Source organism: Poecile atricapillus, chromosome Z (genome assembly GCF_030490865.1).
Source record: "Poecile atricapillus isolate bPoeAtr1 chromosome Z, bPoeAtr1.hap1, whole genome shotgun sequence".
NCBI classification, from domain to species: Eukaryota; Metazoa; Chordata; class Aves; order Passeriformes; family Paridae; genus Poecile; species Poecile atricapillus.
In genome coordinates this window covers 97,954,238-97,968,902 of record NC_081289.1, presented here as the reverse complement: position 1 = coordinate 97,968,902, position 14,665 = coordinate 97,954,238, and the positions used below count along the sequence as shown (strand labels likewise).

Here is a 14,665-nt window from a genome sequence, read left to right as displayed (position 1 = left end):
GATTAATTTTTCTATAAACTTACTGCACGGTGTTTTATAAAGTTAGGATGTGGTATGCATGAGTGAAAGATACAATTGTTTCACACAAATTATAGAAGTATTAAAAAAATACTTTATTTAATTTTTTTTTTTGAAGTTGACCTCAAGTAACTACAGAGGAGTAACTAGTTTAACAAGCACTTCTAACATCTGGAAACATGGCTAATTTCAAGAATTGCAAGTTACAATTTTTTTACCAACATTTGCTGAAATCATTTAATTGGAGATGCTGTTTCAAATGCATCCTAGTGTTCCTTACAAAAAAAACTGATCTCCACCCCCTGATTAAATGGAACTTAAGGCCACCGAATATAAAACAAAGCCTCAAAAATCAAGTGGTTTAGATGGGTGAACATCCTTCAATCCCATGCATGTGTGAAGAAAACAGTCATTCTTATAGGTGTGATGCAAACCCTAACCCCCAGAGATGGCCAAACTAATCGGCAAATGAGAACCTTCTCTTCTACTCCCCACTCCTTTCAGTTTCCATATGTTAAAAGCATTTGTCCAGATATTAACTGGAGACAGGTCAAATTCTCTCCCTTTCCTGTTTTTCCTAAATGACCATGTCCATTAATTAAATTTTGTTCTGCTAGGAATTATTTATTTTTCTGCTGTCCCTTATGTCCACATAAATGCAAGAATAAATGTCGTGCCCTAAAAAAAGCTGTGAAGTGAAATATACCCCAAATCTGAACTTACACTACGTACGATCTCAAAGCATTTTGTCAGTGTACACTCATCATCAAGCCTGGGAGGAATTCCCCACAGACTTGTGTATCTCCCAGACCTGCAGTGGACTGGACCCAGCACCTCCAAACTCCCACTGCTAATGTGGGTGGGATCCTGCTCAGTAAGAAGTCTCCATGGAATAAGCATTGCTGTACTGAAACTTTAATCTTGGGCAGATGACACATCCTAGACTATGTTCTCTCTTGCTAGAAATCTGCCTTTAAATGTCTGTTAAATAGTGAAGTTTTTCAGCCTTTGACATACATTCTGGCAAAAGTCCCAGAGATTTCTTCAGAGCTTGTACACAAACACCACTGATGATTTAGCTATGATCAGTGAAGCAGAGAAACACCATTCAGCAATGTGGGAAACACACTTGTTGCTCTTCAAATCTTAATAAATGTGCCTGCGTTGTCATATAAAATACTTCACTATAGCTTCCCTCCACTGTGCAAGTTCTGTATCAGAAAATAAATGTGGAAGAAAAATACTTGAAAACATATTAAAATGAAAAAAACCAGCAGACTTAAAAAGTACTTCCTTCTATGTGCACTGTGAAGACTTTGAAATTACCAACTCAATCATCAAATCCGAGCCACACACTTTAATCTGAGCCATCGACTCATTTGCACGACACAGGCTCATCCCTTCCCTTGGTTTCAGAACGTAAATGAATCTTATCCTGGAAAATCCTGGTGGTACTAAGGAGCACAGACAGGCAAGGAGATGCATCTGCAGACCAAGGAGCACTACAATGGATACTACTACAGCCCTTAGCAAAACAAAAACAAAAACAAAACAAAAAAACCCTCTGTCCTGTGTCTCACTGTAGCAGCATCCACATTAACCTTGCAGCCCAAAGGTATATTAAACTGTCAGGATCATTCCAGGTTCCTTGGCTGATCCTCACAGAGCTGTTTTGCTGTAGGATGCATCTGACAGCTGAGGGTGGTGAAGCAGAGTCAGACAGTGCTGAGGCAGCAGGCAGGATGGTGAAATGCTTTAAGCTGTGCAGCAATGGAGCTACAAAATGGTGATACTTAGGAGCAAATGTATCCCTGTTTGGCCCAGCAGCTCCCCAGGAAAAGGGAGGAAAAGCCGTGTGGTGACTGCAGCATCTGGCAGTCACAGTCTAACCCTCTGAAAACTCTTCCCTCTCCTGGAGCTGATGGGCCTTCTCTCAGGCTTTACCACCAAGACACCTGGACGCTGCCACATTGCTTTCCACATAGCAAGTCCTGATTTGCATTTATCTGACAGTACTAACCGAGAAAACAGGACAGAGAGCCCCTTATGGGTTAACTTGCAAGAAGCAGGCCAAGAAGGTTATCTTATCCCCTTCTCTGTTCTCTGCAGCAGAGAGAACATGGCTTTATGGGACTCCATCTGTACATCTCAAATCCTTCTCCTCCCTGCCTTAGTGCAGCAAGGACCAGAAGAGGCCTCATGGCTCCCCTCTGCCTTTGAGGTAGAATCTCCAGCTGCGAGGAGCTCTCAGGAGAATTGTACCCTATAGCCAGGTCTACCGTGTGGCAGACTAGCTAGGTTTCAGTGTTTATCTCTGCAGAATTAAGCACCTCCAACACAACATGTGAAGTGTATTTGTGCAGTACTTAAAAAATTATAATGGAAGCACTAAAGGTTATTTATCATAGATGTTTCAAAAATTTACATATAAAATATAGTTGTTGCCATCCTGTACTGGTAAGTACAGAAACAGCATTACAAATTGATTACAGTATTCCAGACCTGCTGATAGACTGAATTACAAAACTGTGTTCTTTTTAGCCTAACACAGGAAGATCATGGGGCACTCCCCATCAGTGCTTTAGACCAGACCCACAAGTAGAGCTTACATGTTTCTTCACAAATACTCCAGTCCTCAAAACCACGGAGGTTAACCAGCCAGCAGGGACCAGGAAACCGGGAGACATTGGCACTGCTCAGACTTCTGATGAAGGTGTCTATCAATGGGAATTTTCTGATTTCTTCTCTAGAATGGGTTAAATACTACCCTAGAAAGATTCTCAATGGAAATATTCCTAAGATCCAGGGTTTTGCCTCATTAATGGAATTGTCATGAGGACAGCTGGTGAACCACTCATTTCATGGTAGCAATACTGGAAGCAAGAAGAAATGTTTGTCATGGCTTTAATGGAACCAATGCCCATGTATTTAAGTTGCAAGTCAAGCCTTGCTGAATTAATAGCACCATGGGAGAAAGGTACAATCTATCTGAAAATAACTTAGCCCTGTCATTAAGCAACTGCAGAAACCTAAGAAATTCTTTTCTTGCTTTTAAAAGCATTTGCCAGTAAAAAAAACTCCAAACCTAGTGATTTTTATCTCCTAATGACTTACTGTATAGTTCCCAGAATGACAGGGAATTTCAAAGACATTTTTCGGTCAAGACACATCTTCCACACTATTAATAAATCCTTTTTGTACATTCTACAGCATCAGGCACACAATACAGCACGTGAGGCAGTATTTTAAGCTCATCTGCTGTAGGTCCCTTCAAAGACAATTTCTCCACTAACAAGTGCTGGAAATTGCATAAACATCTTGCAGCTTTTAAAAAACTTGTTTAAAAAGCAAAAATGCTCCCCAAAACTTGAATTATTTAACTTGGATAAAGGATCTTGCAGTCTTCTCATAGCTCTTGCTGACATTTATGCACACATGCATCACTTCCAGTGCCATGATGCTGGTATTTTGGCAGTCTCTGTGCTCCCCTCTTTGTGTGCTTGTTTCAACGTGCTTCAAGCTGTCAGGTTTTTTTAGTGCAAGCAGAGCTGAGCCCTGCATATTTCATACATTGACAAGTTAAGGGGAAAAAACAGTTCCCAGGGAGACTGAGCACTGCAAAGAAGATTGTGTTTGCTGTTCATCCTACAGGTCACACAAGTATGGCTGGGCAAACAGTATCTCTGGGCCTTTGCTCCAGCTCCTTATGCTGCCTTCAGCCAGTTCTACAGGAGAGTTAAGTCAGTAATTTCAGGTAATTTTGCCTTGCTTCTCACTAGTATAAAGCAAGAGATGCAGGTCGATGGTGTGCATGTGGAATATATCTTCAGCATCTAATCTGGTCACATACCCACACCAAATTGGTAATCTGTTTGCACACCTCACTACAAGCTATTGAAGCAGATGCACGATCCTTGGAGAGGTCAGACAGGTTGATCTCCATGCAGGAAGAAAAAACTGAATTGCTCTTGATTTCCTTCAGTTTCTTTTGAACTGTGAGCAGCTCTGTCACATTGCAGATACTCTGCTCCAAAATCCCCATGGTAAAGGCCGCACTACAAGACTGTACCCAGAGAGAGGAATCCTGTAGTGCTGGTGATGGATTGGGCACTCTGGTAATTTACAGGCAAGTAATGGATGGTTTTCAGGGCATATTCTATGTTTAAAGGCAGCATATGAACAAGACTTTCCAAGCCAACATATTTTCATAATTTCCAAACCTAACTGATTAACAGATAGAATCTGGTTACAGAAGCCCTTCACATGAGCACATACCAGATTAACCAATGAAACAGCTTAATCTTTTCCTGTGCCCAGCATCCTCGGTGAGACATGTTCAATTGGTACCCTTGGTCGTCTCCTTGTGCAATCACATTCCTCCTTAAGTGTCTGTCCTGAAGCCCTTGAAGTCACCTTGAGCTCCTTCTCTTGACAAACAGGACAGCAAGCTGTAAGACCTTTGTTGGAACAACTTGGACATGTCAGGACAAGCTGCCGGCAGTGCTGACTGGAACAAAGTTTATATTGGTCCCACAGCACCCCACAGTATCTGCATGCTGGAGGGAGGAGGAGAAGAAAAAGTTAACACCCATACTGCTCTTGCTGTTCCCTTGCAGAGGGCTTGCCAAGGCACCAGGGGGCTGCCAGCTCTCATTTAAGTGGCTATTGTCTTGCAGGTTTTTAATTCCTGTTTAGCTTGATCTTGTAGAATCTAGTTCATTTTAAAACATCTTTTTTGACAGTTTTCCCTCTGGAAAAGGGGAGAGTGCTCACTGGTGCTTTCTCTAGCTCTGAATAGACAGATTTAGAGATTCTTACTGCCAAGAGAAGAAGAAAGACATGCAGGTGGCAACTAAGCCAGTATGCAGGAATGTCACCTGCTGGGGAAGGGGGTGCCATGGAACTTCCTTCCATCTACAAACAATGGCTTTTGCAGGCAGGATGCCATTTGCAGTCCTGGTAGAGTCCTTCCAGAACATCACAGGTTTTAACTATTTAACTGAAAGCTACAGCCCAGTTTTAGCTGTACCAAGAAGGTGCATACCGCAGCACTTCCCCTTGAAACTTCTGTAGGGGTGGCTGTGATGCAACCAGAATGTGTTCTGTTTCCACACCAAGTCATGCCCCTTCAAGACGTATAGAGTCATTGCAGAGGAGGAATGGGAGGTTATGCTTGAAAGGTTACCAACTCAGAGCAAAAACAGCACTGCTCCCTTAAAAGAAGGGCTAGTGCCAAATTCTAGATATTTGTATCTGGCAACTATATATCTGGCAACAGTCAGATATTACTTAATTTGCAGTAATTGAAGAGCAATCCGAGTCAGAAGATCAGGCAATGTTCTTAACAACTTCTGCTAGAGGCCACTGAAATGCCATTGGATATAGAATTTCTTATGCATTAAAATAACAGAGTGCTGTAGAGCATAGTGCCGCTACTCTCCCAATATCTGGAAGTCTTTGTTGATATTCTGTGAGACTGCTGGAGCAGAGGACTGCTGGCAGCAGGAGAAATATTTAAGACTTTGGTCACTTGGCCAACCAGAGTCTGAACAGCACTGTGGGCAACAAGCAGGTAATGACAGCTGTAGTGCTGGACCTAAGTCTCCATAGGTGCAGATGGCTCATAACAGAGCTGTTCTGCAGGGGATACTTCATTCTAGTGCTCCAGTTTTAGTGAATTCTTGTTAGTGACCCCCTTTCCTCTCATTTCTGTTTTACACCTTAAAGCCATAGTGTTGATAGTCATCACGAGAAGTGACTATGAGATCAAACCAAGTATGAGGAAGAACTACACAGGCCAGTTTGGCTGTCCCTATCCTGCACACCTCTGGAAATGACTGCAATAGCTTCCCAGCCTTCTGCACTTACATTATCTAGTCCTACCTGAGATGATATCTTCATTGGAACAAATGGCGTAACGATCATCAAATACAAACAGCTTCCCCCTGTAGAATCCATCTGGAAACTCTTCTAGGTACTTGTGAATTCCACCTTTTAGCTGGTAAACCTCTCTGCACACTGCCTGTTTAAAGCATATTAGCAGAAAAGCTGAAGGAGACCACAGCAGTGGTGGTGTGCCAGAGTTCCCAAAGCAAATGCTGTTAAGTGCCAGGGGTCAGTGAAAAGCAGCAGCCTCTCAGTGACCATCAGATGGCACCATGTGCAGCCACAGCTCTAGACAGTGCCACCAGGGAGTACTGCGCAGCTCCACAATGCTGGATTGTTGGCACAAACCCAAATCTTCATTCAATGTTACACTCAGAAGAAAGTAGTAACCTCCTCACCTGAGGAAGGTTTGCTGCATCACAGATCAACTGCTTTTGAACCTCCATGAACTTGTTCAGTTTTTATCTAGTTAACAGTTAGTAGAAGCAGAATTTTGCAGGGTTCACATTGATGCAGCAGAAAAAAGAACCCCAAGGCTTAAATCTTTGGAGAACCTTTGTGTTCTGCTCCCTTAATCCTTGAGAGAAGGATCCAGGAGAAGAGTGGGATGAAAATTTTAGAACACAATTAGAACAATGCACTGCACTGGATTTAGTTCTGCAACACTAGCAAAAGCACTGACTGACTAATTGTCACCACTTCGAGATGCTCAAGCTGTGCAGTAATGACCACAGAGCATAACCTGGACAGTCTGTGGAAACACTGCAGAGTATTTTCAAGCCCTCCTAAAACAGTCCTACAAATACCTCTTCTCAGGAAATGGGTTATGTAATTATTTTTACTGCTGTGACACTAGTCCATGCAGGTCATACTCAGCCACACTGAACTATCCAGGTTCTTGACAGACAGCATGAGACAAGCACATGTCAGAGGCATTTGTCTCCCCACCTGTGTATTCTGCAGTTTGTGCACAGTTAGAATTCAGCAGCAAGACAAAAGACAGGTGCCCTTAAAGCAGCCGCAACTCCCCGACACTTGTGCCCTCAGAATGACATCTTACCTTGCTCCTGAGGTAAGCAGAGCCTCTTTCACAACGAATCCCTCCTGTGCAGTACATCAGTACACGCTTATCTTTAAAAAGCTCCAGGTTTTCATCTACATAGCTTGGAAAATAGCTGAACTTCCTGATATCTGGAGCCAGACAGCCCTGGAAATGTCCCTGCAATTAGATGGCCATGCAATTGTTTACAAGCACTGTTACTGGTAAGATCTGTGCCTCAAACTAGAGGAAGTAACAAACCTTTGGGCTGGAATATTCAGCTCACTGCAGCTGTTTTAGGCAGCTCCTCAGCTGCATTTATGCATTAGAATGTATTTTAAAATCTGTAGGAGGGTTCTGGACACAGCAAGTCTCCTCATTGAAACAAAGAAGAGAGAGCTAAGCAGAGCTGTCAGAGAGAGGACAAACCACAACAGTGCATGAAGGGTGGTGGTTGTGACAGCAGATTGCCCCTTTCTTTCTGACAGATGGGACAAGACAAAAAATGTTGAAAAACATCCCTACAAATCACACTACTTCAAACATTCATGCTTTTGTTGTATGGACTACTTCTTTCCTCCTGCCCCATGCTGTGTAAGCACTTGGCCAGCAGGCTCCATCCTGAATTGCTGGGCAGGTCCTCTACTGCTTGTGTCTAATACTCATTACTAAACTGCACTTCGCACACGTTACAGCCAATCTGGAGAATGTAATCTCTTCTAACAGTAAGGTTACACCCTCACAATCGTAAATACTTCATCCCAGCACCTGTAAAGAAAGGCAAACAGCACTTACTATTTTACTTTCATAGAAGTTCCTACAGTCCAGCAAGATGGTATCGCTTTGTCCTTGAGTGGCCTGAGACAAATACTGTTCTACTTCTCTATGAAATTCCTGAGGGGATAAATGGATTCCTTTAACAAAACAAAAACAGAAAATGAAAAAAAAAGAAAACAAAAGGAAAAAAAAAGGGAAAAAAAAGGAAAAAAAAGGAAAAAAAAGGAAAAAAAAAGGAAAAAAAAGGAAAAAAAAGGAAAAAAAGGAAAAAAAAGGAAAAAAAAGGAAAAAAAAGGAAAAAAAAGGAAAAAAAAGGGAAAAAAAGGAAAAAAAGGAAAAAAAAGGAAAAAAAGGAAAAAAAGGAAAAAAAAGGAAAAAAAAGGAAAAAAAGGAAAAAAAAGGAAAAAAAAGGAAAAAAAAGGGAAAAAAAAGGAAAAAAAAGGAAAAAAAAAGGAAAAAAAGGAAAAAAAAGAGGGAGGGGGAAGAGAAGTGAGAAGCAGAACTATGAAACAATGTCAAGTATGAGATCACTGATTCAGATTCTCCTCAGACTTCCAAACAAAACTTTTCTGTGATTGTTCACAGATTTTTCATCCCAACTCAATCAGCTAAGTTTATCCATGTTTGGCTTCCTACTGGCAAATGAAAGAAAACAACACTCTTCCATACGAAGGAAGAGGCAGCAGACAGGTACTTATCTCTGTAATCTTTTCTTGCATTCCCCTAGCTATTCTCAGAGCTATAGAAGAGGGAGTGACATGTTCCACTTCTCTTTGCTCATCTGCCATTACATTTGGAGGTACAGAAACCAAATTTTTTAAATTAAGCTCTTCTTGATTACAATGGAAAATTTCTATAAACATGTACTACTTCCAGTACAACTCAATTTACATAAATTTTGTCAACTTCAAGGGCTTAGGACTCTTAATCTACTGAAAAACTAAAAAGCTCTACCAGCAAAATTCTTTACCTTTTTAAAAAACATCCCTATAAGCAACCTGCCAGAGTAATAGGAACCATCTCTGTAAAATGCTGCAAAATAGCAGGAAAAAGGTAAAAAAAGGAAATAGCCAAACATACATCCCACAAACTACCAAAAAATGGGTACAAAAAATAATCATCTTCTAAATCCACAAAAAGATGCTGCAGAAGTTTGGCACCAACAAAACCTCTTGGTGGGAAAAAAGCCCAAAGCTGTTCTGTTAATTCCTATTTGCTGTGCTTACTGCTTACCACCTATGTAAGCATCCTTACAGCAAATCCACAGTCAGGAACACCTTATCAGGCGTAATCCACACTAAGCAGCTACAGTTAGCACAAAACAAATGCAGTCAGATGGAGCTCATTCAGAACTTGGATCTGCTTAGTGCAAAAGGCAGGAGCATGGCTGTTGGCTCCAAAATGAGAGAAGCCAAGTCAGCAGTCCCTGTCCCAGAACAAAGTAACTGCTTTGTGTCATCTCAACTCTCCCACAAAACCTACAGTTAATTCTGAAGTTTTCTGAGGCTAGCCAAGATCTGGGCCAGCAAATCCTTGGCACCAGTAGCTTTTGACTACCAGTGAGATATCAATTTCTGTATCTGTTTCTCCTGTGTTCTGACCATTATGCAAAGGGAAGTATTTTTGATGAAGGTATTTTACTCTTCACTCACCTCTCACTTGGATGAGAGGCTTTATTTTTCATTACATAAACTTACCAGTTTCCTTATAAGACACTATCTTTGGATCAATGCCCATAGGTACAATTTCTTTGAATACTCCAACTCGAAGGTCTGGGAAACAGTGAGCTCCTCCTGCACTGCTCTAGGAAATCAAACACAAGAACAATTCACCAAAATTTGCTTGGTGTCAAAATTAAAATTATCCACTCACTTTAATTCTACAGTTCATTAGAATATGAAAATATCTTTGTGGCTGAGGGAAAGAAATGTCTTTCCTGCTGAAATCCACACTCTAAATCCTGAAGTTTAGGCAGCAGACCCCTAACACAACCTCAAAGACAGATGTCTTAGGCCCAATGACAACTCTGCAGGTGAGACAGACAGCATTTGGTTGAAGTTGCAGGGATGTCAGAAACATGTTACTAGCACTTATCTTGAGAAAAAGCATTCTGACCCTGACTATTTACTAATACTAAACAATACAAATAATATAATATTAAATAACATCCTCCAGTAATGGATCATGTTGCCACATCCAGGCCCTGCAGTTCTCGTCATCCCTCTGCCACCGGACACAAGCACAGCTGTGCCTCCAATCATGATGTGTGTGATGGGAACTGCAGTGTCCATGCGTGTGAAGGAGACGTAGGGGAGGTTAGCCAGGCATAAGATTTGTTAACAGTGGAGGCTGGCACCTTTCCTTAACACCAAACTCAAGTATGGGATCTCCCCTTCAGAAGTCCTGGTAAGCCCTTTTGTGGTAGGCACCCCCACTGCAGGCTACAGGCAGTGAGAATTTCTGCAGGGCTGAGCCTCAAAGATGGCTTAGGCACCATTAAGTATATAAATGCACAAAGAGAAGTACAGTGCTGTGCAGCACTGTTCCAACTATTATGGAAATCAGTCTGCAGGAACTGTAGTGGCCACTGGGTATATCCAAAGCCCCAAGCATGGTTCTCACTCCCCTAGCCCATGTCTTCATGGCACAGCAACCTGAAAGCCTCACTCACCTGGGTATAGAACATTTAGGAGGAGGTGAGACATCAAACACCATAGTCCACTAATGCACGAACACTGATGTGCAGAGAGATCATTCAAGGTTGAAGGTTTTGCCAAGGTCAGGGTAAAATTCCATCCCTGTTCTGTTTTTGCATCTACATATGACTCTAACACAACTCCTCTTGAAATTCAGCCAAGCATAACAGACACTTATAAAGCTAAGACTGAATCATCACTGCAGCTCAGCATGGAATTTGAGTTTCGCAAGTTTCACCAACTCCTTTGATCTAGTTGCTTATGAAAAAATAATAGCACTCACTTCAAATAAAACTGTGTGGAGAAGAGCTGCTGTTTAAGCAGCAGCTTTCCTGCCTTGCAGAGAAACCAGAACCTACAGTGGTTGGCAGCCAAAGCCTACCAGAATTCCATACAATGCACCAACCAGCGCTGCCCTCACCACGTGAGGACAGCAATCACTACATATGCTCCAGCTAGGCACCAAGTCAAGTAGGAAGAAACCTCTCAACAGTCCCTGTGTGTTTTCTCTAGAAAATACCCAATCCATGGAACTGACAGTGCACCTATATGGACACCAAAGCTTGCATGAACCTAAACCAATAGTACTGCTTCTAGTCAAGGATCTCAAATCAGGGTCAAGAGGACCGACTGCAAACACTTTGCTGGGCTAAGTGTACGTTGTGATGCCTGCTCAGTCTGGAGTAAATGCTTGCAGCAGAATGGTGGGGCTTAAGCACACTCCGTCACTCACCTGTCCTGGGGGGCTTTGCGGCTGCACCCGTAGCTGCCAAAGCTTGTAGCAGCTGCTATCACTGCCCATGGAAACTCCTAATTCTGGTAAAAACCAGCAAAGATTTTTGGTAGGGTTAAGATCCACCAACTTAGGTAAGTGGTGGGGGAGTGGAACTGCTACAGCAGAAGTAATACTGTCAAGAAGGAAAGCACTTACTTCTTGAAAACTGAATTACTCCCATTAATGATGTCTATGTAAAAATTATTTTTTCATACCTTGAAATCCTCTTGACACAAAATATTTTTGAACAGCGGCTGGGAAAGCATAACTTTAATGTAGAGACTGGTAGCTACTTTGCTTCCACCAACTGTCCCATTAATCCCTTCTGAAGCAACTCGTACCTAGAAGGCAAGAGGAGAATCTGGGGCTGAGCCTTAGTTACAGCAACACAAAGATTACAGTAGAATCAGCAAAATACGACTGGGTGACAAAGGGCATTCAGAAAAAGAGAATACTGAATAAGGAAGGAGAATATTGTTAGACTGAAGTTGAACATAAAGACAATAAACAAGAAAAAAAACCCCTCAACAATCTAGCAATCACTTCTGAGCCATTTAAAAAGAATCACATCAGGACAACCAGAAGAGTCCATTCAATAAACAGAGAAACACTGTATAAACAGCAAAATTGCTGTCTGCAAATCCTGCAGTCAGCATCAGAATTCCCACTGGAAGTTGCTTCAGAAAGAACAATAGGCTTGTGCCCCATGACTCACACAGCTAAAAAAGAAAATGTGAATATGCATAACATTGTATCTAATATTAAATTTTGGGATGAGTCATTTTATCTCCAGCACTGACAAATGAACAAAAGCTCCGAAGTGGGGGTGGGGCAGAGGGGGAAAGATTGAATGTAAGAAGCAAGGAAAAAAACAACTGATTGGGAAAGATAAATGCTGGAGATGAGACAAAAAAAAAGGAAAAAAACTCGAACAAAACACCAACTATCAGGCAAGACAGCTGAGCAGAAAAATAAATTAATCCATGACATTTCAGCCCTGGACCTGTGCTGATGTACCACTGGCAGAGAGCAAGAAGCTATTTAGGAAGGCAAGTCACAGAGAAAAAGAGCCTCCTGCTCCACATTGCCCCCTCCTTCTCCTGAAAGACAGCCTAGGAACATCAGCTTTGTGAGGCTAAAATTCATCTTCTCTCACAGCCTCAAGAGGACAGCTACACAAGCAACTCACGTCCTTGGTCTAGCGTGCTAGGAATGAAGAGAACAGACCGTGCAGGAATGAGAACTGCTACGACATGATATGGTCTAAAATGTTCTTGCCTAATTCCCGACAGTATGGTTTACAGCTTGGTGCAGCCACTCTGACTGGGAGCCCACTGTGCACTGAGGAGGGAGGATACAGGTGACCAGTGAGGGGAGCAGGCCCAGACCCATGCTATCCGTCCAGCTTGGCCCTTGGGCTGCCTCGTGCTGCACGTGCCCTTTAGCCACAGGATAAACCCAGCCTGCTAATGCTGAGACACCTGCATGCGGCTCCCTGCTGACACCAGTGATTAAGACACTTTCATCTCCATGCATTTATCTAAAAGCGCATCTTGAATTTCTCATGTGAATATCCTTTCTGATTGACAGCAGGAGTTATAAAAATACTCATTTTCCTGTTTCCATGTGTAACAGTGATGGAAATGGAGCAACCCTTCCAAGGACAGAGTCTGCACAGTGTGGTCTGTGAGGCTCACTCAATGCCACATAACCCAGGGCTCCCTGCACCAAAAGGGATATAAGATTATCTGTATTTTTTTTTATTTTTTTTTTTGTGATACCTCTTGAAGAGAATTCTAGAAAGATACCTTACCGAGTCTGAGTGCCTCTCTTAATGGGATCATAATAAACTAGCACTTCCTGGTGCAAAACACACCTAGTTCTCCACGTAGCCTATCAGCATGCACTGAGTAAAAATGTGGGGCTTCTTCCTTAAGAATAGAACCATTGCTTCATGGCTTACCTTGCCAGTGAGATGTAGATGCTGACACAAAGCCTTTTGCCAAGCACAGAGCTTCTCTGGATCCCTCACCTCACAGTAACAGTAATAGAGGAGTACTTCTCCCACCTGGCTGCCCACAACATGGCAAAGGTAAGCAAATAGAAAAAGAATGTTAAGAAAGAACAAAATTATATTATTTGCAGTAACCATTCAAAAAGCAGACAGTTTTCCTCTGGCAGATGTGTAGAGAAAAAAAAACACTCAAACAAACTTTGGAGGGATTAGCACTGCTGGGTTTGACTTATTTCAAACAGAAGGAATGTTAGCTAAAAAAAGTTCCCACTCAGGTTACAAAATGAACTCCTCTCTACTCTCGCTGCCAGAGGCCTACCATATGCTCTCCTCACACACAGAACACAAGAATTGCTGACTTTTGTTCACATAAGCATGCCATTAAATGCTCACTTTGCCAAAATGGCACTTAAAAACTCGAGCATTTGAGCTATCTAAATTTAAAAAGCCAAAATGTTTTGTGAAATTGCGTGTTCCCACATTCTGTGTGGCGCAAGCCACACAATGTCATAGTGAAAACATTTTTGTGGACCTTCTTCATAACTATGTGAGCCCTTCAGGAACCTAAACGAGCAGCAGAAAGGAACCTGCGCAGAGTATATCCTGCTGTTCTGGTCTTTTCTGCTGTGGTCCTTTCTTACAGATCCAAGCTGTCAAGCAACACCCATATGGGCCTGCTTTAATGGCGCAGGATGCTAGAGCTCGGATAGTTCAATCCATTAAAAACTGCATTGGATCTAACTCTTTATATAATGGATACCCAAAGAATCCGAAGATTTAGAGGAATATTGGGGAAGACTTTTCCTGTACCTCAGACGAGTCGCTTGGCTGAATCTCATAGGAAGTATTACTGGTAGATAATCATGTCAAGTCGACCCCACTCCTGGGCCTTCAGAGCGGCGAGGAGCTCTCTTACCTTGTCAGATCGTCGTGGCTGACGTGGCTTGTGTCGGGGAGCGCCCAGGAGATCTCCGCGCTGCTGCACGAGTGCCCGCTCGGCCGGGCCGCGCTGTCCGCCGGGGCCGGGCCGCCCGCGGGGCAGCCTGCGGCCTCCGCCGGCCCGACACCGAGCCCGGCCTGCCGCCCCACGTCCCCGGAGTGGTGCAGAGCCACGTGCCTGTGGATGCCGGGCAGCTCCTCGAACGCCTGCCGGCAGCACCGCCACCGCACGCCCTCTCCGCCGCCGGGACACCGCGACGCGGCCGGCACCTCCTTGCCTTTGACGAACAGGGAAAAGGCCTGGAACGCACCGCAAGCGTCCGCGTTACCGAGGTTACCGCGCTGCCCGGCCCAGGCCCGGCGCGGCCCCGTGCCCGGCCCCGACCCACCTTCCTGCGGGCGGCCGCGCGCTGCTTCCTGCCCGCCGCGGCCCCCTCGGCGCTGCCCCGCGGCGAGCCCGGCTCGGGCGGCGCCGCCTCGCCCGGCACCATCTCCGCCTCTGCGCCGGGAAGCGCCCGCTC

General features: G+C 43.5%; 1 protein-coding gene across 2 annotated transcripts; it reads right to left on the bottom strand.

The window, feature by feature from the left end:
• Positions 1 to 214: 214 nt before the first annotated feature.
• Positions 215 to 14,665, bottom strand: TSTD2 (thiosulfate sulfurtransferase like domain containing 2). Of its 2 annotated transcripts, XM_058864789.1 has the most exons (9): positions 14,534 to 14,665; positions 14,122 to 14,444; positions 13,155 to 13,263; positions 11,407 to 11,532; positions 9,418 to 9,523; positions 7,739 to 7,857; positions 6,965 to 7,123; positions 5,902 to 6,040; positions 1,402 to 4,574 (listed from the first exon to the last, which is right to left on the bottom strand). In XM_058864789.1, the coding sequence occupies exons 1-9, from the start codon at positions 14,633 to 14,635 to the stop codon at positions 4,315 to 4,317; spliced, it is 1,443 nt and encodes a 480-aa protein (XP_058720772.1). In that variant the 5' UTR covers positions 14,636 to 14,665; the 3' UTR covers positions 1,402 to 4,314. The 2 variants fall into 2 exon arrangements, with proteins under 2 accessions (XP_058720773.1, XP_058720772.1); XM_058864790.1 differs by lacking the exon at positions 5,902 to 6,040 and having other exon boundaries at positions 215 to 1,543.